At 36.1% G+C, this 25,998-nt stretch overlaps 1 protein-coding gene across 1 annotated transcript in view; it reads right to left on the reverse strand.

Moving 5' to 3' along the window:
- TBC1D23 (TBC1 domain family member 23) overlaps positions 1–25,998 on the reverse strand; it is a 66,517-nt gene that overhangs the window by 4,624 nt on the left and 35,895 nt on the right. The window contains exons 9-12 of the mRNA XM_081758731.1: positions 22,880–23,030; positions 19,231–19,400; positions 6,496–6,631; positions 1,124–1,318 (exon numbers count right to left, since the gene is read on the reverse strand). Coding sequence (XP_081614857.1) covers positions 1,124–1,318; positions 6,496–6,631; positions 19,231–19,400; positions 22,880–23,030 — 652 coding nt within the window. The remainder of the gene's footprint in view (positions 1–1,123; positions 1,319–6,495; positions 6,632–19,230; positions 19,401–22,879; positions 23,031–25,998) is intronic.

The following is a 25,998-nucleotide window of genomic DNA, read 5'->3' on the forward strand; positions in this document are numbered from 1 at the left end:
AATAAATTCCTGGGGATGCCACTGACAGGTGATGACACTGAAAATGTCGGGTAAATCAAAAGTTCTGAATCTGAAGACCAATTACCATTTTCGTTCTCGAGATAAAGGCTATCACAAAACTAGATACAAAAGAAACGTGACAAAGTAAATACACAAACAATTTTTCCTTACGGATTTGCTTACCAGAAAGATATTTGTACTATGAAGTTAGTTTTGGTACGGAAGTTTTTCATAATGGTAAATATTGCTTGTGATCCTGGGAACAGTGTAGAAATTCCCCGGTTGGCCGGTCGTCAGTGTAGCGCGTGATGCAACTAAGTATAGACTAGTATTGTACTGTACTATTGCATGACCGTTTCAGCAATGGAACAAGAAGTGAATATCATGTTCTGTGCGCATTTAGGGAATACTCCAATTGCAACAACTGAGATATTGAAAAAAAAATTATGTAGATAACTGTCTTTGTCGTTGCTTTTTTTAAAAAAAATTGGCGTAAGAGGTTCATTGCTGGCAGGGAGCTTGTGGAAGATGATGATGACCTACGTCCAAGCAGGCCTGTCAGATGATTGACATGATTGGCACGGTTATCATTTTGGATGCTGGAAATGCCAGTTTCAGGATACTATCAGATCATGCGGGAGTGAATAAGAAGTAGTTCATCACACAATAACGAAGGATTTAACGAAATGGAAGCTGCACGCAGGTTTTGTGCCCCACTCCTTAACACAGGAACAGAAATTAGTGTTCATGAGGTTTTGGAACAAAATCTGTACTCGCCAAATTTGTTCTCCGTAATGGCTTTCTTTTCTCTTAAATAAAAGCACCACTAAAGAGTTGCTTTTTTACGATGTTTCCACCATCCAGAAAGCAGTGACGAGCACCATTACAGTCCAAGGCTTCCAGGAGTCATTCCATAACTTTGTGGATCGTACAAAGTTATGTTGACAAAGGAGGTTCCTACTTTTAATAAACTGAGGTAAATTCATTCCACTTGTTATTCATTTATTTTTACAGACTCAGTCTCGTTTTCTTATTGCTGCACTGTGTACATAGAACATAATTAACTCAATATGGTAGATACAGAAAGATAAAAACAATTATGTATCAACTTCGTCCAACCTACCTGTCCAAGTCTTTCATGAGCAAATTTTCTCCTTCTACAACTCCATACTTAAAAGTAATAAGCTCTGGATGCTTCTTCTTTGATGTAATCTTAACTATGGCTGATAAGGGCCTCCGGACTACAATATGAGCAAAGCCTTTCCTTTCTGGTATATCACGCAATACATATATATGACTGTCTGTGATGAGGAGATGACTGAAATAAATAAACCAACATACGCTGTCATTATACGTGAAGAATTTGATATATTTACTTTATACAACGTATAACAACCAATTTACTATGTGACTTGATTGTAAAAGTATTACTAAAATGTAGAAATAAATAACAGGCAATCCCTTCTACAGTGCATTTATGTGCTATGTATCCTATTGCGTCCATTAGTAAATATATTGAAACGTAGTTTATAAATACACGTGATACTTTTTTTTTTTTTTTTTTTGTATTCCTTGAAACAAAATAATATTAAGTATTAGCAAGAAAAAACATATGGCGTAATACTGATGGTTTACTGCCACCAGACATACAAGCAACTGTTGTAAGTTTTGAAAGAAAAGGGTAAGCATGTTCTTTTGACGTAGGAATGATTTAATTTTACTATTTTAACAACCGTATATAACAACCAAATTACTGATACTGCAATCTCTGGGAAAAAAAATCTAATGTAATAAAGAAAATGTCTGACACATTATTATTAAAATAATAGAGAATTAATGTATAATAATAAAGCAAAATAAAATATTTACGTTAGTTCTACGTTTTATATTCTTGCTTAAATTCTCGGTAACTACTTTACCCAAATTCACTTTTCATCAATAGTAAAGTTACTACGTTTCAAATCTGCATGTTAAACAAAAACTTACAATGTTACATGTATTATTCAGTTTTGCAAACTAAGGATCCACAAACATCCAAATTTTGTTGGCCTCTACAGCACTAATAACGTAAGTGAGAAAGATGGTGCAAGGTACATCCAAAGTACTTTACTATTTGGTCTAGGAATTAATTCGTGCGGGTGGACAAGAGATGGCGCAACGAACGGAGCGTCCCACAGTTCCGTGTATCCACACATGTGTTGCAAACCCCTGTCATCGCGTATCGTTCGTAGTATAGGGCAGTGGATTAAAGCGTCAACAACACCAGTTTGTAGTTAAGTGAACATGGCGCAATTTGTGCCTGATAAAGTGTTTTTGCGGGGTGTCCTGCTGCATTACTTTAACATGCAGAAAATTGCGACTGAAAGTCATCGTATTTTGGTGGAAGTGTATGGTGACCATGCTCTAGCTGAGCGAACGTGTCAGAAGTGGTTTGCACGGTTTAGAAGTGGTGATTTCGGCTTGGCAGACCAAGAGCGAGCTGGACAGCCAAAAAAATTTCAAGACGAAGAATTGACAGCATTGCTCGAGCAGGATTCGTGTCAAACGCAGGAACAACTTGCAGCAGCATTAGGCGTTGATCAAACAACAGTCTCCAAACGCTTGAAAGCCATGGGAATGATTCAAAAGATGTCACATTGGGTTCCACATGAATTGAAAGACAGAGACGTTGAAAGACGAAAAACCATTTGCGAATTGCTGCTTCAACGACAGAGCAGAAAGGGGTTTCTGCATCGAATTATTACGGGTGATGAGAAGTGGATCCATTACGAGAACCCTAAACGAAAAAAGGCCTGGGTGAAACCAGGTGAACCAGGTCCATCACAACCAAAACGAGATATTCACTGTGCAAAGGTTATGCTGTGCATATGGTGGGATATGAAAGGTGTGGTGTACTATGAGCTGCTGCAACCGGGTGAAACTATGAATGGAGAACGTTATCGACGACAATTAATGCGTTTGAAGCAAGCTCTGGCCAGAACACGACCAGAATGGGAGAACAGACATGATAAACTTATTGTTCAACATGATAACGCTCGCCCACATGTCGCAAAACCGGTCAAAACCTATTTAGAAAATGTCGGATGGGAAGTCTTACCCCACCCGCCGTATTCACCAGACGTTGCTCCTTCGGACTACTACTTGTTCGATTGCATGAACAACGATTTGATTGGACAGCGGTTTACTTCTTCAGAAGATATCGAAACATGGGTCTCTGACTGGATCGCTTCCAAGGATGAGGACTTCTTTCGCCACGGAATCCGTACATTGCCTGACAGATGGGCGAAAGTGGTGGCTAGCGATGGACAATATTTTTCTTAAGGTATTTATGTATTTTGTGTTTGTACTCCAGCTTCAATGTGTGCGTACCAACCGCACGAATTAATTCCTAGACCAAATATTTAATATTATGATCATGATATGACGGATTTCGAATGAATAGGAACGAAGTTACAGCAGATTGAAATTTTTTATTTTGTTCAAAAGCTTTTACTTCGAAAAACTGCTTATATAAGTATCTCATTCAACTGAAAACTGGTTTTCAATAGATATTAAGATTATAATGCCGTTTACAACAATTTCATATCTGAAACTATTCTGGAGACATGGTAAAAACTGTTAATTTGCAACACTGCTAAAATTGTGAAATTCCGAGAATTAGTTGTATTAACATCTAGCAAAAAGTATTGTTGTAATGTTATAGAAGCAAAGTAAATTAAAGATTGTTTTAAAAAATTCTCACATATAGCTATATCTAGCAATATATCAAATTTTGCCATTTTTTCATATCTTCTGAATGGTTGGATATATCAAACTGCTGTAAACAGCACTATGATCTTCATGTCTATTGAAAGTCATGTACGAAATTGGATATGATACTTCTCTAACACTTTTTCGAAATAAAGTCCTTTGAAAAGAGTCAAATTTTCTATTTCTTGTAGCTCTGTTTCTACTTGTTCGAAATACGTCATATGACATTGTAGTACTTTGGCATTACTCCATTCGTCACACTTGCGTTATTGCTGTTGTACAAGTTTCCAAAATTTGGTTGTTTATCAAAGTTTGTGATACTATAGTCCTTAGTTTGCAACACTCCATGACAAATGTGATATCGTAAGTTTACGTTTTATATATAAATTTAAAATATTTAATAATGGCACTAACGTAGTGCTATTTTTTTAAAATACAACTTTATATGAGGTTGGCAATACTGCTAACCATGTGGTACCACAAGCTATACCAAACAATGTCCCCGTTCGATATTTCCATGGTACAATTTTTTTTTAGCGTTTTTTGTATTTGTTTTAAAGTTACAAAAGCTATATCAAGATAAATGATCCACCTTTTATATATACACAGGGTGTCCATGAAGTCTTTTGCCACCCCTAAAACTCGGAAACTGTGAAATATATGTCAAAACGGAAAAACACGTATTTCATCATTTTTAAAGTACCACGTATAGTGGGAAACAAAGTTGCCCCAGGGTCCCTCGGAGGGTTCCAGACGGAATCCAACTCAAAATTCTCAAATGGCAAAAGGAGTCAAGTGGCATATCGTTTGAAAGCTATTTTCAAAAGAAAGACGATGGAATAAGTTTCGACGCTCTACAGTAAACATGTACAAAATGGTGGCAGGTCAAAATGTTAATACAGTTAGCATTGAAAAGTCTTTAGCCACCCCATGAAATCTGAAATGGCTCAACAGCTATCAAAACTGAAAATCACGTATGTCATCACTTCAAAAGTAACACGTATTGAAAGAAACAAAGTTGCTCCAGGAGCCCTCGGAAGGTCCCAGACGGGGTCCTACTCAAAAGTTCCAAATGGCGAGGGGGTCAAGTAGTACATATAATATTTCTAAATTTAATTAATTTATCATAATCTTGATCTTTTAAAATCCCCATATACCACTATAAATAATAAGATGCCTGATTATATCGTTTGAAAGCTATTGTTGAAAGAAGGAAGATGGGACAAGTCTTGTGTTTCAATATCAACCCTGTGTGAAATGGCGGTGGGATTAAAATGTTAACACGTCCTTCATCGAAAAATCCATGGTCACTTCTAGTGATCCGAAACGGTAAAACAAAAAATGTCAAAACGCTAACAGGAGTGTTTTCTTATTTGTAAAGTACAGCTTTTCGAAGGGCAAATATTTGTCTTAGAATTCCTGCAGCTTCTCAGATGGGGTCCAACATAAACTTTGCGAAGAGGAAAAGGGTCAAGTTTGAAAGTTGTTGGTACAAGTTTCGAATGGCTATGCAAACCGTGTCCGAAAGAACAGGGATTGGATGAACCGAGAGATATGTAAAAAGTTACATCTATCGAAAGGTTTAGTTAATTGGATTCCATGTCTGCATTACTAATTGAAACAATACTATTTCAAGTAGTAGTGTGCCTGCTACTACTTCGGACGCTATTACTAATATTCCTATTACAAGTAGTATAATATTATTATTACTAGAATTTGCGTTACACACACCTTATGCAAGAAGATGATCGAAGTGAGCCCCATTTACCTCTTGGCAGTAGAAAAGACGATTATGTGACTATTTACATATCTCTCAGTTCATCCAATCCCTGTTCTTTCGGACACGGTTTGCATACTTATTCCGAACTTGTACCAATAACTTTCAAACAACTTGACCCTTTTCCTCTTCGCAAAGGACAAATATTTGCACATCGAAAAGCTGTATTTTACAAATAAGAAAACACCCCTTTTTGCGTTTTGACATCTTACGTTTTACCGTTTCGGATCACTGGAAGTGACCATGGATTTTTCGATGAAGACCGTGTTAACATTTTAAACCCACCGCTATTTCACACAGGGTTGATATTGAAACACAAGACTTGTCCCATCTTCCTTCTTTTGACAATAGCTTTCAAACGATATACCACTTGATTCCTTTTGCCATTTGAGAATTTTGAGTTGAACCCCGTCTGGAACCTCCGAGGAACCCTGGGGCAACTTTGTTTCCCTTTATACGTGGTATTTTAGAAATGATGAAATACGTGTTTTCCCGTTTTGACATGTATTTCACCGTTTAAGAGTTTTAAGGGGCGGTAAAAGACTTTATGGACACTATATATATATATATCAGGTGGATCATTTATTTTTCCCCCTTTACGGACATGAAAATAAGATGAAGTTAAAAGAGCCAAAGATGTATGCATACTTATTTCATAAAATATAAGATTTCGTAGGTGTGTATATAATATATATACATCTACGAAATCTGTATTTTGTGAAATAAGTATGCGTACATCTTTGATTCTTTTAACTTCATTTTTTATGTTCGTAAAGGGAGAAAGTTGCTCTGGCCTTACGTGTGACATTTAACTGATGTTTGCGAAGAAATCTAAATCAGAAGATCTACATTAGCAATCCAATGCAAAGTTCTTTCATTAAATCTTCCTAATGTCTTCAGTTTGCTTGTCACAATCTCCAACGTAAACTTTTAGAAGAGAAAAGTTTTGTTACAAATGATGGACATACCTCTGATACATGTAACCATTAACTTTTACTTCATGACACTTGAACGAGCTAATGACTTCTGGTTTCTTTAACCACGTTTGTATAGACACAACTTCTTGACTTTCATCCTCTTCTATACTCATTATACTTGTGCTATCTAAAAAAGAAAATAAAACATAGTGTTATTATATATAAATAGGAAGTGATATAAAACATACGAAGAATGCCATTTTTAAATATCATACAGACCTTAATAACTGATTTTACTGGAAAGAATTCAGTCTTGAACAAGAATGTTCTATTTTCCTCAGCCCCACCAAGAAAGTTCTGTAATCGTATTGGCTCTTTAATCCTAAGATTCATTCATAACTTCAGATTGATTGAGACGTATTATCCTTGTAACTGGAAACACCTTGATGTCAAATTACTTGTAACATACTTAGACGCTTCACAGACTGAGCAGCATTTTATTAACCAAAATACAAAACTGGACTCTTGCATAGTACTTTAACTATAGAGCGTCCCACTCTTAGATTGCAGTACAGAGTAAATGGAGTGCGCTGTTGCCACATTTCTTCCGCCGTATGTTTTCTTTCGAAGAAAGAACAAGAAAGACAGAAAGAGTGATGAGTCTGTAAATAAATCCTTCTTAAATTCATATATTTTCAACTCTTTTGTCATTCCAATCGCGCAAATTCATTTAGAACGGCGAATTGGAGGGTACGAAATAACAGTCTAACAATTGTGTGTTAAAAGTTTTTTTTTTTTTTTTTTTTTATGATGGTTTATAAATCGTTGCAATAAAATTTTGATGGAAGCAATACGAAATCGAGAGAACATATGAAACGAATAGAAAACATATGATTGAAGTAAATGGCAGGCTAAACAATTCCACACAAAATTTGCTGTACCGATTGTGCGGCAAACTAAGGAATAGCAATGGGTAAGATACTGCTACTGAATTTAGATAAGAGTAAAAACTGGAGTAGGGTGATAATGATAAGTGACAAGAAAATGTGACGTAAGAGATTGCTCATTCGTCTGTGTAAGCAAAATATCCGCTAATCCAATTCCGTTTGTCAAACAAGTTACATCATAAAGTATATTGTGAAGGCGGCTTCTCCCCACTTCCGATGTTTTAAGACTGTATCATGAAGGACGTGCTAGAGGGTATGGTGGCAAAAAAAGAGGGAGGGGACGAAAAGAGACCACAATTACAGGACGATATCAAAATAGAAAAATCATACGTGAAGACGAAGAGGTTAACCGAAGACCGTGGATCGTGGAAGCTTCTGAGTTGCAGCAAGTGGCCTGCCAATAAAATATGATGATGATGATTATGACAAATGCAATGGTGAATAGGAACTGAACCTCCCTAGTTTCTATACTCACTTCTGACACCTCTATCAGTCTGGAAAGAGAAGAAGAATGAAAAGAAACCCCATTATGTCCGTTCTAAACAAACGCGCAAGTTGCGACTTTAAATCACGTGTAGTGACAGCCAACAAGATACAGATCGTTGGGCGAGGAAACAAAACCAAACAGAATTATCAAACCCTGCTTCCTAAAGAAGCATGGGGGAAGGTGGAAGAATAAAGAGGCCTTTCATTCTGCTTTGTGAGCTCATAAAGTTATTTGTTATGAACGCTTTTGTCATTTTCATATGTGTATTCAAAGTAAATAAGAGAAGTGGAATTGCAAACGAAACCAACATTTATTGTCAAAATTGTCAGCATCTGAAACAGCATTAAGGACTACTATAAATGAATCAATTACAAAACTAATAGCTTTTTATCACCAGGAATGAGGAGACTTATTATTAATAGATATTGGTCTTATTTTATATATATATATATATATATATATATATATATATATATATATATATATATATAATGTATGTGTGTGCGTGCAACTCAAGGAAAACGAGCGAAGTAAGTAATGGAACGTAAGATTGAGTGGAGTTGACGCAATGTTTATCGTAGGTGAGGTCCAGGATTCGATTTTGCGAATATGGTTCCGTTAAGCAGTAGATTCGTGCTCGCATACCGTCAACAGTAAACACTCATCGTTAAGCACAATACTCTACATCAGTAACTTTAAAGCAAACATTTTAAGGAAAACATCATCGGCAAGATTTGTCACTGCTTTTCTTCTGGTCAGATGCGCGCGCTTTGGAAAGTTGATGCTTAACACCAAAAGTCATAAAACCTAAATAAAGAAAGATATTGACCTGCGAGTTGTTTTAAAAATAATTTCAATCTTTTCTCAATATTTTCCTCGCTTTGCACCCCCACCTAACCTGAAAAATAAAAAAGTTTCTCACTAGTCAACTTTTTAGATATTGCATTGGAATAGTATATGCACTTTCTCTTACATTTTATTTTTTATTTTAAAATTCAAAAAGTTTTTTTGAATGCAAACTTCTCCAACATTGACACCAAATATGGTATTAATAGCTCTATAAGTTTCATCGTTGTATCTCTTAGAGTTCCGAACTTATGACGTGATATATTTAACGCGACGTTAGAATTTGCCATTAGCAAGATTTCACTCTTTCAATTTATTTCAATACTTGAAAATTCTTCTTGATGTGAGAAAAACAGATTATTTGATAGAAAATACAATGTTCTACAATAATTTATTCATACCTAATAAAAGAAACTATTTCTAAAATTCAGGCTAAGTTTGGCAACAATGGGCATAAGGAAAAGCATTGCCATTTACTCCTGTACTGCAATCTAAGGGTGGGACGCTCTATAGAAACTTCCGTTTCGGTCTATATTATTCCCAAGTTACAAAAGTCTCTAATTTGCAATATTATTATTTACCATTTCTCCTATAACTCAGAATGGATAATAACTAATTATATAGTACATAATCACTATGGGGTTTGTCATATTCATGCAATCATATAAGGAAAGTAAAGCGAATATATACATAATTAAACAAGTGAGTTTCTTTTCAAAGTATGAAACTACTGCAGACTTCTAAACTGTAAGGGTTCAATATTTTAATTAGAAATGATGGATTTATCAGTTCCGGTTTCAAAAGGTTGATAAGAAGTAATGGAACCTATTCTTGGGATGCTTAATATATATATTAGGGTGTTCCTTATATAAGGTTATTTCGTGTTACGATACGCACACCCGCGAAATGTATTCTGTGACTGTAAACAAGTATTAGTGAAATTGCAGTTCCCTACGAGAACGTTAAACCGTGCCGACTTGACGACAAAGTCATGAAATGACGTTTGCACATTATAATATAATTTAGAATGTACAACCATAATAACGGAGGAACCAAAAGAGACAGAGAAACAGAACTTTGCACGAAGCAACTAGAGGAAGGCGGACAATACCTGCCCGTGTATTGACAAACATCACCAGATGAACAGTATTGCCAACCCAATTCAAAGTTATGTTTTTGTAAATGGAATGACCTAAATTGGATACCATCATTGGAAGCAACAATGAAAATAAAGACAAAAGAGATGGTAAACGCAGATTAGTGTTGCAAACTTTTCGAGAAATAACGTGAAACATGTGTTAAATGCAAACGCCGTTGGCGCATACAGGAAGTGAGGTTCTAACGTTTTGTACATCTTAAATTAAATATTAACAAGAACTGTTTACGCTGACTCTAAGTGTAGAAGGGTCCGTTGAACACTGTTGCTATTAACAGAAGAGAAATGTTGAGTTTGGAAAAGGTCACTAGTGCAGTACTGCGGTTATGTAAGATCGATAAGTCACGTACTGAGATATTCAGTATCGTGTAATTTATGAAAGATAACACGTTATTTCTCGAAAAGTATGCAACACTCATCTGCGTTTACCATCTCTTTAGTCTTTATTTCCATTGTGGCTTTCAACGATGATATCCAATTTAGGTCATTCCATTTACAAAAAAACAATTTTGTATTGGGTTGGCAACACTGTTCATCTGGTGATGTTTGTCAATACACAGGCAACTGTCCTCCTTTCTGTAGTTGTTTCGTGCAAAGTTCCGTTTCTCTGTCTCTTTTGGTTTCTCCGTTATTACGGTTGGACATTCTAAATTACATTATAATGTGGAAACGTCATTTTATGACTTTGTCGTCAAGTCGGCACGGTTTAACGTTCTCGTAGGGAGCTGCTATTTCACTAATGCGTGTTTACGGTCACATAGTATACATTTCGTGGGTGTGCGTATCGTAACACGAAATTACCTTATATATATATACGAGGTGACAAAAAAAGTCAAGTGTGTAGCTTGAAAAAAACGTGGAGTTGGCAACAACTGTCTTGGTGACGTCATCCCCAACATCTTTTCTACCCATGCGGCCAGTTTCGACTTAACCGATCACGCCAATTGAGAGTACTGCGTCTTTCAGTGAACACGTGCAACTGCATTCTACCGGAAAAAAAATGCCTAATGTAAAAACCGAACAGCGAATCAACATCAAGTTTAGTTAAGAAATCAGCCACGGAAACATTTCAAATATTAACCGAGGCTTATGGACATGAACCAGAAAGTAAGCAGCAGTCGATGCAGTGGGAGTCTCCAGAATCCCCAAGACCCAAAGAAGCACGCATGTCGAAATCAAAATTCAAGGCAATGTTGATTGTCTTCTTGGACATTAATTGAATTGTAATGATTGAGTGGTTTCCCAGTGGTCATACTGTTAATTAACACTACTATATTGAAGTATTAAAAAGACTTCGTGAAAAAATTAGGAAAAAAAAGATCACAGTTTTGAAGTGATGGATGGCTGTTGTACCAGGACAATGCACCCGCTCACACGGCCCTATCTGTCAAGCAGTTTCTGACCAGCAAAAACATTACTGCGATTAGGCATCCTCCTTATTCACCTGATTTGGCTCCGTGACTTTGTTTATTTCCTAAAGTTAAATCTTGCTTAAAGGGAACCCATTTTACCTCAGTTAAAGAGGTTCAAGCAAAAACAGAGACTCTCCTGGAGGGGCTTCCAAAAATCTCGTTCCAGAACTGTTACCAGCAATGGCAGCACCGAATGCAGAAGTGTGTGAATGTTGAAGGGGACTACTTTGAACGTGATATTGTCACGGAGAACTGATTCTGCAAGTACAATGATTTATTGGACCTTTTTTTTGTGTGTCAACCTTGTATATACAGAGTAGACTATTTACCTTAATAGATCCTTGTAACTGTTAAACTAATACATACAAGACGCTCCAAATATTGACAGGGATACATTCTTTGACACTGCCATACCACCAGGTTAACAGTGGTGCCATCCCAATATAAAGTTATACATTTTCAAATGATACTACGTGCGGTTATTACTCATTTCAATTATACATGTTAAGTGAAAACCTATAATGTCATGTTTATTATTCAGTGTTGTAAATTAAGGAAGTTACAGTATTTCAAATATCTAGATTTTGTAGGCTTCTACAGTAGTAGTAATGCAAGTGAGGTGGACAGAACAAAACATATCGAAAGAATTTTATTGTCTAATACTATGATACTGATGTGACGTATTTCGAATGAACAGGATCAAAGTTACAAGGGATTGAAAATATGACTTTTTCAAAATGCTTATCTCGAAAAATTTTCTAGGTAAGTGCCAGATTCAATACCATAGGTATGTTTAGTGAGTTGGTGATTGTGAGTTTAGCACTCCCTTCAGCAGCGATGCTATCGTGGACCTACAGTTTAACATGGGATCCGAACCATATGAACATCCGGTGAAAATCCAACCCGGGTGTCCCACAGCAAAAGCGTGTGTGCCAACCAGTTAGCCACGAGGAAGCCCCAGAGATGCGTTTCAAACCGTTCAAGAAATACAGTAAACAGTGGTAACATTATGTAATTTTGAGAAACTCTTGGAATTTCATATATATATATATATATATATATATATATATATATATATATATATATTAGGGATGGCCAAAATTTTCCGGAATCCGGATTCCGGAAATTTTGTTTTCCGGAATCGGAAAATTTACTTTCCAGAATTCGGAAAAATTCCGGATTTCGAAAAAATTACGGAATTCAGAAAAATTCCGGAATTCGGAAAAAATCCGGATTTTGGGGAAATTCCGGAATTCAGAAAAAATTCGGAAAAATTCCGGAATTCAGAAAAATTCCGACATTCGGAAAAATCCGGAATTCAGAAAAAAATCGGAATTTTTCCGATTTTACTTTCCGGATTCCGGAAAGTAAAAATTCTGGAATTGGCCATCCCTAGCTAGTAGCTGTTAAAAGAAAAACACAATAATGAATATATATACTGTATTAGTTTCTTGTAGTTGGATATGTCTTTATCACTTACGTAGACAATTGCTACTGCAGTTATTGACTGCTTTATGAGGAAGGTCTTGTTTTCACACACAAAAAAGTCGCCGGTATGTCTCAAACATTACCGCGTTCCCACCTGCAGCTGCTCCAAAGCACCGCAAACTACTTTTTAACCAGGCGAAAGGCAGTGAAGGAAAGGAAATCTCAACAAATATTCTAATAACATTCGCTTATTGTCAACATACCTATGTACATTAAATACAAATGTATAATTTTTGACTTTACGAAGTATACAATGTAATTGTTCAATAATTAACATAAGCAGGCATTCATTAATTTATATTAATATAATAATTAATAAAACTAATAAGCACGTGATTGATGACTCAGTGGTAGAGTTTTCATCTATGGTACTCTAACCCAGGACATGTGGGTTTTCGATGGCTAATTTTGTGTTCGAAAATTTTCCCGGTGGTACTCTTGATTCCCTTTCTTATATTTGTTCCATCATCACTCATTAACGAATTTAGTTTATCAAAACTCTATAGCCATATATTCATTCTGTCCGTCAGTGAAACAAAACAGTCTCAAGAACTATCTGATGGATTACCATCAATTTTGGCCATGATGTACAGAGTCAATAGTTAAGAATAGAGTTCCCTGATTAATGTAATATTCAAACCGGAAGCGGTACAAATCAACCATTTTCGGTTTTAACGTTAATCATTATATAGTAAATATGGTAATAGATAGCGAGAAGCGGTTTCCAATAATCGACATATATGTATAACATTCATGTAGATAGAATGTTACCCAATTTGTGCATCTGCTGAAAATAATGAGCTTAGGTATTTAGAGAGCATTTTCCGCTTTAGAAAATGTGTGCTTGGTAAAGAATGTAGAGAATTAGCTGAGTCAGGCACGTAGCTAGAATATGGTAATAAGAAGGGGGGGGGGTCTGTCACGAAATACTGTGGTTATTTACCAGGGGCTCAATCATTCTAAACTATTTTATTGGCAACATATATTGGTTCGTTTAGCCAAGATTTCTAATGGGGGGGATGATATGAAATACTGTGGTTACACACCAGAGGCTCGATCAATCTAAATATTTTACTGACAACATACCCATATTGATTGGTTAGGACAATAAAATGAGGATATATTAGTAAGTATTTTAATAAGAAGCTGTGAAGAAATCTCGAGTAAAAGAATATAAAAAAGTATTGAAAAAGATATAGTCTTCCGAGGTCATTCGAACGATGTCGAGAATTTTGCGTCTGGGAAATTTGCGCCCTACCTCAAGAACAGGGAAAATTGCGCCTGCGATGTACCTCTACCGGGAAGTTTGAGCCCTGCGAAATGAAAGAACCTATTGGAGCTTACCCATTTGCTCGGAGGGGCTGACATTACAGCATAAACAATCCTCCCCCCCCCCACAAACATGCCATTTGTGATTTATTTTCATTGTGGCTATATAAGGGGAGGATAAACTTCAATATAAGCGAAAAGTACACAACGGATCAACGCAATCACTGCTTCTTCCAAAGATGATTTTGGGGGAACACTGGCTTCCCCAGAGCTCTTAGAGTGCCCCCTCGGAGGAGACCAAAATAATACATCTATAATATAATAATAAATAGAATAGTACCAGCAGTGCCCCCCCCCCCCGGAATACTAAGTGTGCCCCCGGAACATTTTTTCTAAAAGAACGACTGAACGCAATTGTGTGTTTGAAGTGTAATTCCAGCAAGTAAGCACACTGTACATAGTTTTCTTGATAATATTACTGAACTGATTTTATATTCACTTTACATGTTTTTCCTTCATTTTGTGTCCTAAAAAGCCAAACAACTCGCAAAGATTGTGAGCAGAGATATCTGGGTAGAGCCAAACAGCCTTTTGTAGATTAAATTATACTCTTTGATTATATTAATAAATAATTATATATCAGTCATTTATACTTTTATTGTAAATTTTGTAGTATAATGAAAAATTGTATTTGTATGGATTGCCCTTTAGTGAACTAAAATTGTATTTTTTTCATTTGTTCGGAATATTATAACGGATGGAGTAACTCACTGAGACGATGAGAGGCAAGCCTAGTTCAAGTGTGAGTGGAAGTTACTTTACACAATACAAAAATAAGTTGAATTGTAGGGCGCTAACATCCCAGTGCAAATATATAGCCGGCGCATTTTCCCCTCTTTTTGGGGTAGGGCGCAAACATCCCAATGCAAATATATTGCGAGCGCATTTTTTCCTATTTTTGTGGTAGGGCGCAAAATTCTCGCATTCAAGGAAAATATAATGTCCGTGAAGTTGACAAGCCACTTATGTCGGACCCCAATTTCAACTTTAAACGTCGCTAGTGCTACGTTAGTGTTCGATAGTGACGCAAATCGTTAGTACTCCACAGATAACGTGTACTTTTTAAATAATGGATATAAGTCTTCTAGCTGCATGCCAACACGCCCACTTCTAAGAATCATCTCAAAAATGAGGTTAACCGTTAGAGCAAGTAAGTGCTCATTAGTGCCATTAACATTAACGTTAATGCCTTCATCGTACGGCCCTTTGAGTAATAATAACACCACGCTCTTTGCTAGAGTCTCAATGCGTCCCTATATTCTCGCGAACATAATGCGCAATGTGGATGTCCCCTGACGTGCCCAAGTTAGTTACTTTTTTCTTTGCAACTATTGTTTATCTGTTATTGTTTATTGCTAGTTTGCAGAGTAGTCCTTACATTAATATGCCACTGTCCTTGATAATCATTGCGTATTTACAAGCAGTTTGTTATTACTGTTAGAAGATATCAAAAAAGAACAGATAAAATCTACTACTTAACGGTTCATATTTTTCTTTTAAGTACATAAACGATTAATAATAATAATAATAAGACTATTCCAGCATAAAAATTATCAATTGCATCACACTGGCAACAAGCGACGCATATTTTAACTTCATAAAAATTCGTTTCTCACGATTTTCTGGAAAACTACGTATGATAACATCTTCATTATGTCAAGTTGTTTATCTCAGTGTGATATATGTCTTACCTCTGGACAATATCACAGTAAAACAAAAATTAAATATTAGAAGTACATCATACTTTTGGATTACATCTCATTAACCATGGGAAGATTGAGTAGTGTATACTTTAGGATGTAAGTTTCAGCTTAACTTGCATCATACATTCTTAGGATTACAAAAAGAAAAAACATTTTTTTCCGAATTCCGGATTTTTCAAATTCCGGAATTGGCCATCCCTAATATATATATATATATATATATATATATATATAAACTGTTGTAGTGTTATAGAAGAAAGAAGAGCAACATCAGTTTAATAAGTTTACACACACATGACATTTTCAGCAGTATAGAAATTTTTACCAGTTTTTCTTACTTCCAGAACATAATTTTTTTTTAAGTTTTACGTCCCACAGTTATGCTGGCTAGGCTGAAGGAGACGGTGATGATGAGAAATGAATGAAATGGTGGAATGAAGAAAGTGGGAAGAAACGGGAGTACCCAGAGAAAATCCACGGTGTTTGTCTATCTCCCAGAACGAATTGAGATATACGTACTTTATTCTGTGAACGGCATTATGATCTTCATATCTATTGTAAACCCTCTAAGTAATTGGATATGAATTTATCTAAGGGCTTTTCCGAAATGAAGTCCTTTGAAAAGAGTCAAATTTCGAATTCCTTGTAACTCTATTTTTACTTGCTCAAAATACATCTATGGTGATCGTAGTATTCGACACTAAGGTACTTTGAATATGCATTGCCCCATACGTTTCACTGACATTGATACTGTTGCAGAGGCCTCCAAATTTTGGTTGTTTTACGATGTTTGTGATACTGCGACGCCCTTAGTTTGTAACACTGAATGACAGGCGTGGTATTGTAAGTTCTCTTTATATATAACTTATGTTCCCGATATTGAGAAAGGACATAAAATCCACATTTTTGTGTGAATATTTTGATATTCGATCGACTTTGTATAACTCATTCCAAGAAAAAAACATGTTTTGTTATATTTATCCTTCCTAGAATTGTACAGTCCGCAGCAAAAAAACCTGCAACATGAGCATGTAAGTTTATTGTAAAACTACGCCTAACAGCGCAGGGAAACAACATAACGTCTAAGTGGCACGAATCACGCCAGGAGAAACTTCGGCGTCCTCCCCTCTACACTTATTTTGGAGCAAAAGACTCCGTCGTTTCACAATAAACTTACATGCTCATGTTGCAGGTTTTTTGCTGTGGACTGTACGCTACAAAGATTGAATATTATATATATATATATATATATATATATATTCAAATATGTAATAATGTGACGTGGTGCCATTTGAAAACAACAAAACTGTCAGAGTGATAACACTGTTAACCTTGTGATATTGCAGAGCATAAAGTAATAATATAGCATAAGAGATTTCAGCTGCTCTTCCCGCGGAGACTGTGGCGCCACCACTCACGAAAGTTGAGTACTACGAATTACTAAAAACAAGAACGAATCAAATCATTCAGAGCGCGTGAGTCTGAAAGAGTTAGCCAATGATACACTTAGCTACTGCCAGTAGCAGACGATGCAGTTAGTTACAACTCTAGCCGGTAGTATCGCAGTCACTTTTGTTGCATTATAGGAACGATTTGAATTTCCATTAGGAATATAGGGAGTGGTTCATCAGGGTAATCAGTGTTGTAGAGTATGTCAAACAAGGTACCCCTGCAGATATTTGCATAGTACAAAATTTCAGCGTTTTATATATATGAGTTTAAAAGTTACAAGAACCTTATTTCTCTACACGGAGTATTGAGTTGATATGAGATGGGACCTACTGATTAATGTGAAATCCGAACTACATGAGCTCCCGCCGGGAATCAAACTTAGGTCTCCCAAGCCAAAAGCGCGTACGCTAACCGCTTAGCCACGAAGGAGCTCTCCCTACACGGAATAGTTAAACCATATTACATGCTTATGTTTTTTCAAAAGTATTCATATTCATGACAAGTATGTTTGAAGAATTTTCGGGACTGTTAATCCTCCGCGGCCCTAATGAAATAAAAAATATTTAAAAAAGATATTTTATTTTATGTATCACAAAAATGCAATGATAAATTACAATTTTACTACATTAAATGTGTCATTTTTGACAATGCAATACTGCAATAAATCGAGATATTAAAAAAACATCGTACCAGTTAGGCCTAATATTATGAATTTAACATTCACCTAATGGGAAGGTAATGCATCTTTCAGCCTAGGTGGGTAATTTTATTACTTCTTCTTTTAACTTTCGGTATTCTAATCTCAATTGTTTAAGACCTAAATAATATACATTACAAATATCCCAGATGTGAGAAACATGAAAAGTTTAAGTTTAATGAGAATAAAATGCCTCGTGGACTCCTTTCCAATATCTCGCAATTCCCGGGTGTCAGTGGACCGCAGAGTGGGGATTAATTGGAGGAACGAATTTAGACACCACGCACATCTCCAAGAGTTGTTGAAGAAGTCTGTAGAACTCATTGATATGTTCATTTGGAAAAAGTAGTAAATGTGGCCGGTGTTTTCACCGAACTTAAAGTTATGCCACTAAATTATCACGTAATAAGGTTTATCTTTCATAATCCTTCCATTAGAAATACATAAGTTATACTAAATTACCAGTGCCTATTTAATTTACTCCTACCTCCATATTCATCCTTAAAGAAACAAAATGTCACGAAGTAATTTCTCTTCTATGCTGATCTTAGAATTTTGGAAGTGAAAAAAATTTAATTCCGGTATTACGATGCCGACTCTCGAGAAGTAGTAAATCATACACCTAGGTAATCATCTCAACGATTTTTTCTGATGACTTGGAAATGGCTTTTTTTCTTTCTTCAGTTTAGTATTAAAATGATTGGTTAATTGAACTGTAAACTTCCCTTTCAGCATTATACTATATGTGTATGGATTTACTAGTTGAAATTGGGCCCAAACCACTACTCGGTTTTGTTTATCCGATGATTTGTGATCTTGTTCGGGAACTAACTCAGGATCAGGAAATAAACGTCATAGTTACTTGGCTGACAAGGCACTGTTTCAAATATGAAAACACAAGTTGTGACCAAACATTTGCAATATAACTCTACACTACTTTCAGATTTTTATTTTCTTAGTTTCTCTTTTTCTTTCTTTCTTCCAATTCTACACCACACACGCTTCAAAGAACAAGGTAAACCAATCTTAAACTGCTCCTGATATTGACATGAAATAAACATATCTATGCTAAAAACAAATATAGGAACAGTCATTATAATATATACCACAATACCACCTAGCAATATAGAATTAATTAATTTCGAGAACCCACAACTAGAATCTTGGAATTAAGTGGCATATGGGAAACATTTCGTATTTCATGCCATAAAACTACATTCACTGATAAATGTCGAATAAGAAATTGTCATGGTTTTCAGTTCTAAATACCTTCATCATGATCCTCATCGATACTGAATACGGGAGCCATATTTCGGTACCTTTTCCCTACTTTGTCATTGCTGCTTACGTGTCGTTCCACCGTCTGGCTGCCAGTAGGATTAACTATATATTCAAAGAGTTTTTCTTTTACTTCTGCTGACTTGATCTTCATGGCTGCACTGAAATTACAATTTTTAAAAAAAGATAGTAGTTTGCTCTAACCACATGACATACAGTGATCATATACATATATATACACAATGTATATTCATTTCTTAATTTTACAGACATTAATATCTCTATGCGGAAACAGTATTTGAAAGTCATACCGTTATTATTTATTTATTTATTTATTTATTGAAAAAGTCACTTTGAAACATGACCTTTAACGTTAAAAGTGAAATTTTAAGATTCTGTTTTGAAGAAGACGGCACCAGTGTCGTAAGAAATATCAGTGTTCCCAACTCGGAAGAAGCTCGAGCAAAGTGCCTACCAACCAACCAAATCACTATACCCACCAATTCCGAAGTTTGGAAAGAATTTCAAGATTATCACCCGATCAAAATGCACCTTGCACGGTTACTACAACATGGTGAAATAAAGAGCAAGACTAAAACTTATTTGCGTAACTTATTTAGTACTCCTTACACCAACATATAATGCTATGCTGGATGGTAGTCAATAGTACGCGAAATAGTGTACCACGAATTCATTGTGCAGTATGCAAGATAAGAGACCTCTCGGATTTTCAGAGGTAAAGATATTTATGCGCGGTTAGTTGGACAAGTGTATTCATGACTATTAGTATATTAGGTGTACCGAGGGCAAGAGTGTACAAAGTGATGACGGCATACAGAAATTGCGGTAAGACATCACCAGAGAAGAGGAATAATGGAATGAAACCAGCCTAGGCGAGAAGCTCATTGAACATTGAGGATCGTCACAAAAATACCGCTAATACAGCACAACTGACGACCAAATTCAATCAGCATACGGAACGACCTATTTCTACAATCACAGTTTGACAAGATCCGCAGACGGGGTGCGATTTCGAAACCTCTGATCGCAGTCACCAACGACGTAGCGCGAAAAAAAAAAAAAAAAAAAAAATGGCAGAGTGAACATAAAACCTGAGCTAACTATGATGATTGGAAGAGAGTAATATAGTCCCATGAATAATTTTTCTCTGTTTCTAACAACAAATTGAGTCTATGTATAGCTGATGCTTCTGCAACAAAAATCATTGCCAGTGATTAAGTAGATATTTCTGACGACCAGTTGCATTTTATGATACAAATGTCATCACCTAATAATGTTAAAAATGACACTACGCCAACATAAATAGCCAGATTTGTTCAGGCTAGTTTGGGATTAATTTCAAACTTAAACTTCCCCGGCCCACTCAAACTTATGACTTAAACATTACTGAATACCTACGATCAGTTTTAGAGCAGCGAGTCCAGTGCAAAAACGCTCACATAACTGAGCTCTACGTTGCACGAAGAATGGTCTGTAAGCGACTAAGCGTCGAATATAAATTGTACGCCGTCCGTATTAATAACGAGTTGCATTTTGTTACGGTGTTTACATTATCTTGATCTATCTCTATATGAAAAAAAAAAAAAAAAAAAAAAAAAAGAACTTAGATGCTTAATACGGAGTGAGACAACTGGTAGCTGTATGATGGTCATGTAAGTCATGAATATTTACAAGAATGTTAAGTCATGAATATTTTATCATTCTCATGCAGTGCAGTTCTTAGTGCGGTTCGCGAGGATGGAGGAGGTTATCTGCTCCGGAGTCTGAGCTCGAGAACTCAAATGACTACAGATATTCAATAATGTGCAGGTACGGAAATTGAGCGGTCAGAAAAGGTAATGTAGGTCATTCTGATTACCAGAAACCACGCCTCAACAGCTCCAGAAGTGTGAATTAGTACATAATCATTTTGCTAAATTACGTTTTAACTGGATACAACATCTGGATCATAGAATGCACATTATCATCTAAAAATTCACATAATCACAGGCAACAATCGTGATCGTAATCACAAGCCTAAACAGAATACCAGGAAATTACAACTTACTACATCATGAGCCGTCGGCATATTTCTCGGCAGGGAGGAAACAGTTTGGAGAGTATACTTTTTTGGGCCCACAATAAATAATGTTAGCCTGTTGTTGGAAATAATGTGAAGAAGACCCCTCGGACCATATTACGCATTTCCAATCATCGGCGCTCCACTTTGCATGTTCTTGGTACCATTTTCTTCGCGCTGAATCATTTTCAACGGTGATCAGCGATTTGAAAACTACAACCTGACTGCGTATCTTTAGTTATGCAATCCGTGTCGAACTATGATTGTCACAATAGGCTGTCTCAGGTGCTGAATAGTTTCGCAGCCACTTTTGCTGTGTTCGCTCTACGGTCCTTGGTAACAATCCTTTTCAATGCTCGGCCATTCTTGGCTTTTCAATGTAATCTATCACTGAAGTTTCTCTTCCGTTAATTATTCTTCGCTAATGTTGTTCCTCCGTCAGTTCCATAGGTTCTCATCACCGTGGATACTTTCTTCACAACACACCTACTTCACTGGCTCCTTCCATATACGTACTTGCACCAACCAAGTACATTCACAATTTGGTCTCTTTGAAACCCAAAGAGTACCCTATTTTGTTCCCCACCGTCTGTCCGCTTTAACACATGCCTCCAATCTATCTCGCCTGACACACTATTGATAATCGCCTATCAAACCATTTGTAACGGCCAGGCGCTGAAAATGCATAGTTAATATTACCACCGTACACACTTTGCGTGTTGCAAATTACACGTATTTCTATTATTATTATTATTATGTATTATGAAAATCTACATTATGACGTTTGTCGCTAATGTTAATCAAATAAATATCTCTGATTCACAGCAGACAAATGCTGGGATGTAGCAAACATAATGGTTCCAGGCCGCTTCTTTTCTTCCTCCCCGATTCCCCGAATACTGATAGCTGAAGGACGTCATCTCTCATACGTGACGGGCTAACATGGCCATAGATGTCGAACGCCCACAAAACTAATTCCTAATTCTTAAATGCTGACTCTTGACTCTGCATTCCAATATCACGTCCACCTGACACTTTTTTTTTCTTTCTTTAATCTTTTCATTTTCTCCCTACTTCTTTCCTTGTTTGTCTGATAAATAGTTTTAGTGAAAGAGAATTTGGAATTATTCTTAAACAGGGTATTCTCATAAATTCCAGGCAATGTAAAAAGGGGAAATTTATGATCTTTCCATAAGTTAGGATTATGATTTTATACTAAAAGCAAATTTAAGATTGAATACTAACCTCAAAAAATCCAATGCTCCTTGTACGAGCACATAAATAAATGTGTTACTTTGGATTCTTCTAACTCTGAAATTATTTTATACAATGACTTCATAGTTATAATAATTCAAAGTAACACGTTAATATAATATATATCAAGCAAGAGGTATTTCAGCTTGACATTGCTCTCAAAAAGGCCATTCGAAGTCTTCCAATCAATTCAAGACCGGAAAATATTCTATTCTGATAACAGCTAATTACCAATTTGATTCGTTCTAATCAATCCTAACTCTGAAAACAAGAACGTTGTCAGTACAAAACATAAACTTAACTTACCTGATTTTGCCGAAGAGGTCATGAGAACTTGAATTAGGTCGAATGCTGTCCGAGCCTTCGCTTGCAGTATCTGGTGTACAAACTAGACAGCTCAGAGAGTTATGGTCCTCGATACACGAGTTTACTTCTTCTCCAAAATATTCATGAATGGCTACAAATAAAATTAATATTTTAGAGCAAAATATATATTGATACTATATAGAAGTTACGTGAGTTGGTTATGGATGAAAGTTTTAAACTTGTAAAAAAAATATAACAATGCTTTGTGTTGATCACGTATTCATTATAATGTTTTATATATACAGGGTGTTTGAAAACAACACCGACAACGTTTTGAAGGTGATTCCTGACACTAACATAAAACAAAAAAGTATACACCAACCTGGGTGCTCAAATGCTTCCTTTCGGAGTTATAAGCCGCCGAAAACAATTTTAAAAAAATGAACTTTAAAGTACATAGCTCCATAATTATGGGATTTACCGTAGTCGGATCAATACTTCACTTAGGAACTAATACGTGCGCTATCCAAAAATACATGTTTCAGAATCCTAAGGCACTCACGCAACATTTTTTATAGAAAGAGTTTGGCTACGGGCATATAATTTGAAGCCTAACCAACTACATCTATAAAAATGGTTGCGGAAGTACCGCAGGTTTCTGAAACTCAGATATTTGGATAGGGTACATACTAGTTCCTAAGTGAAATCTTGAACCGACTACGGTAGGTCCTATAGTTTTGGAGCTATGGACTTTTAAAGATAATTTTTTTCTTGTTTTATGCACCGTAACTCTGAAAGGAAGCATTTGTGCACCCAGGTTGGTCTATACTTTTTGTCTTATTTTTGTCAGAAATCACCTCCCAAACGTTGTCGGTGTTGTTTTGAAACACCCTGTATGTATTATATATATATATATATATATATATACTAATAGAACTTACGGTCAAATTTGTGTGTTTATAAAGTACCGAGGCAAGGAAAAAAAAAAAAAAGAATGTCCATAAGGATTCACTTTCGCTAAATTATAAATCTTACAGAAACAACAAATGTCAATGAGGTGCACAATTTTTAGTTTAATGTGTCATGGTAACTTCCAACACACGAAGTTCTAGATGCACGATGGTGTATCAGTAGCATGTTTTGCATCCATTTATCCTACTTGCATATGAACATTTAAAAATTTATAAAAATTACTTTGAATTTTACATAAGTGTGTGAGCGTGTGTCCTCCCTCACTCCCATTCCATTTTAAATTCCTCAGTCAACCCCATCTGAAGTGGAATAAGGCTCTATACACTATACGTTGACGCAAACCTTATATTATGGTGCTGTCTTTTTTAAACGTGTTGGCAACGCTTTGGCGTGGTGACTTGCATTACGTGCTCAAGAAACAAAGAGATGTGAAGTGGCTATGCTGTTTTAAAAAGTAGTTCAGTAAAACGAGATGCTATCGACGTTTATTCCTACTGTTTTTGGTACTTTGACTGTGTTATTTAAATGGCAAACAAGTATAAAACTTGTTAGTGTGCATATTATGTACAAAAGAACGTTCTCTTATAATATTTTAATATTGTTAACTACAATGAATAGGCTTAGGAAGACAGACACTTTGTGCTGAAGATTGGCATTCGGACGCCATCATGAAATAAATAAGAAAGCGTGTAGATCGATTCTAATGGAAATCCGTGATAAAATTTATCATCTTTCACGCTGTTGTGAAATATATTGTATAAACAGTTTCTCGAGTCAGAGCAGTTTCACGGAGTTAATATTTTAGTGAAAGTCAGCCTATATACAGGAAATGATACAATTTAGTTCGAAACCACGAGAACACTCATTATGAAAATCAATTGTAATGCCAGTGTAAAATGAACGAACAAACTTGAAGATCGAGGGTGAATAATATATGTGATTAAACGAAGAATTCTCCACGGAGTGGTAAAATTAATGATATGTCTATAGTCAACGTAGTTTCACAATGTAATCATTTTAGTGAAAATTAGAAAAGATATGTGATAAAAGCACCATTCAGTTAAAACTCAGTGATTATACGTCGTGAATATCTATTACGTACAAGTCCGGTCAATTAACAAAACAAATCTTTGCAGTAAATTGCCTCAATATTAATGAAAGTATGGTAAAAGATTTGTAGCAATACACATTTATTAGTGTTACTATGAATTAATCGTGTCTCAAGTAATTTCACCTTAAATTCTGCAAGTAGGAGGTGAAAGGTAATGTAATCCAGATGGAGGCTTACATTCACCATTGTCGAAAAAGAAGACAAAGTCAAAAGGCTTTCTTCTTTTTGGAAATTCACCAAGTCCCTCCCAAAATCCCCCATATTTTCTGTGAAAACGTAGTGAAGTGATCAGTGAACCAACGTGTGCTAAATGGTCGTGCGTCACCAATCTTAATATAAGCCGGCAATAAAATATAACACCGTTATAAATCAATTCTTCATTCTTTTTTATTTTTTTTTTTTTATTATTTGGTCTAGGAATTAATTCGTGCGGTTGGTACGCACACATTGAAGCTGTAGTACAAACACAAAATACATAAATACCTTAAGAAAAATATTGCCCATCGCTAGCCACCACTTTCGCCCATCTGTCAGGCAATGTACGGATTCCGTGGCGAAAGAAGTCCTCATCCTTGGAAGCGATCCAGTCAGAGACCCATGTTTCGATATCTTCTGAAGAAGTAAACCGCTGTCCAATCAAATCGTTGTTCATGCAATCGAACAAGTAGTAGTCCGAAGGAGCAACGTCTGGTGAATATGGCGGGTGGGGTAAAACTTCCCATCCGACATTTTCTAAATAGGTTTTGACCGGTTTTGCGACATGTGGGCGAGCGTTATCATGTTGAACAATAAGTTTATCATGTCTGTTCTCCCATTCTGGTCGTGTTCTGGCCAGAGCTTGCTTCAAACGCATTAATTGTCGTCGATAACGTTCTCCATTCATAGTTTCACCCGGTTGCAGCAGCTCATAGTACACCACACCTTTCATATCCCACCATATGCACAGCATAACCTTTGCACAGTGAATATCTCGTTTTGGTTGTGATGGACCTGGTTCACCTGGTTTCACCCAGGCCTGTTTTCGTTTAGGGTTCTC

The sequence above is a fragment of the Thermobia domestica genome, chromosome 5 (assembly GCF_964235325.1).
Source record: "Thermobia domestica chromosome 5, izTheDome1.hap1.1, whole genome shotgun sequence".
NCBI classification, from domain to species: domain Eukaryota; kingdom Metazoa; phylum Arthropoda; class Insecta; order Zygentoma; family Lepismatidae; genus Thermobia; species Thermobia domestica.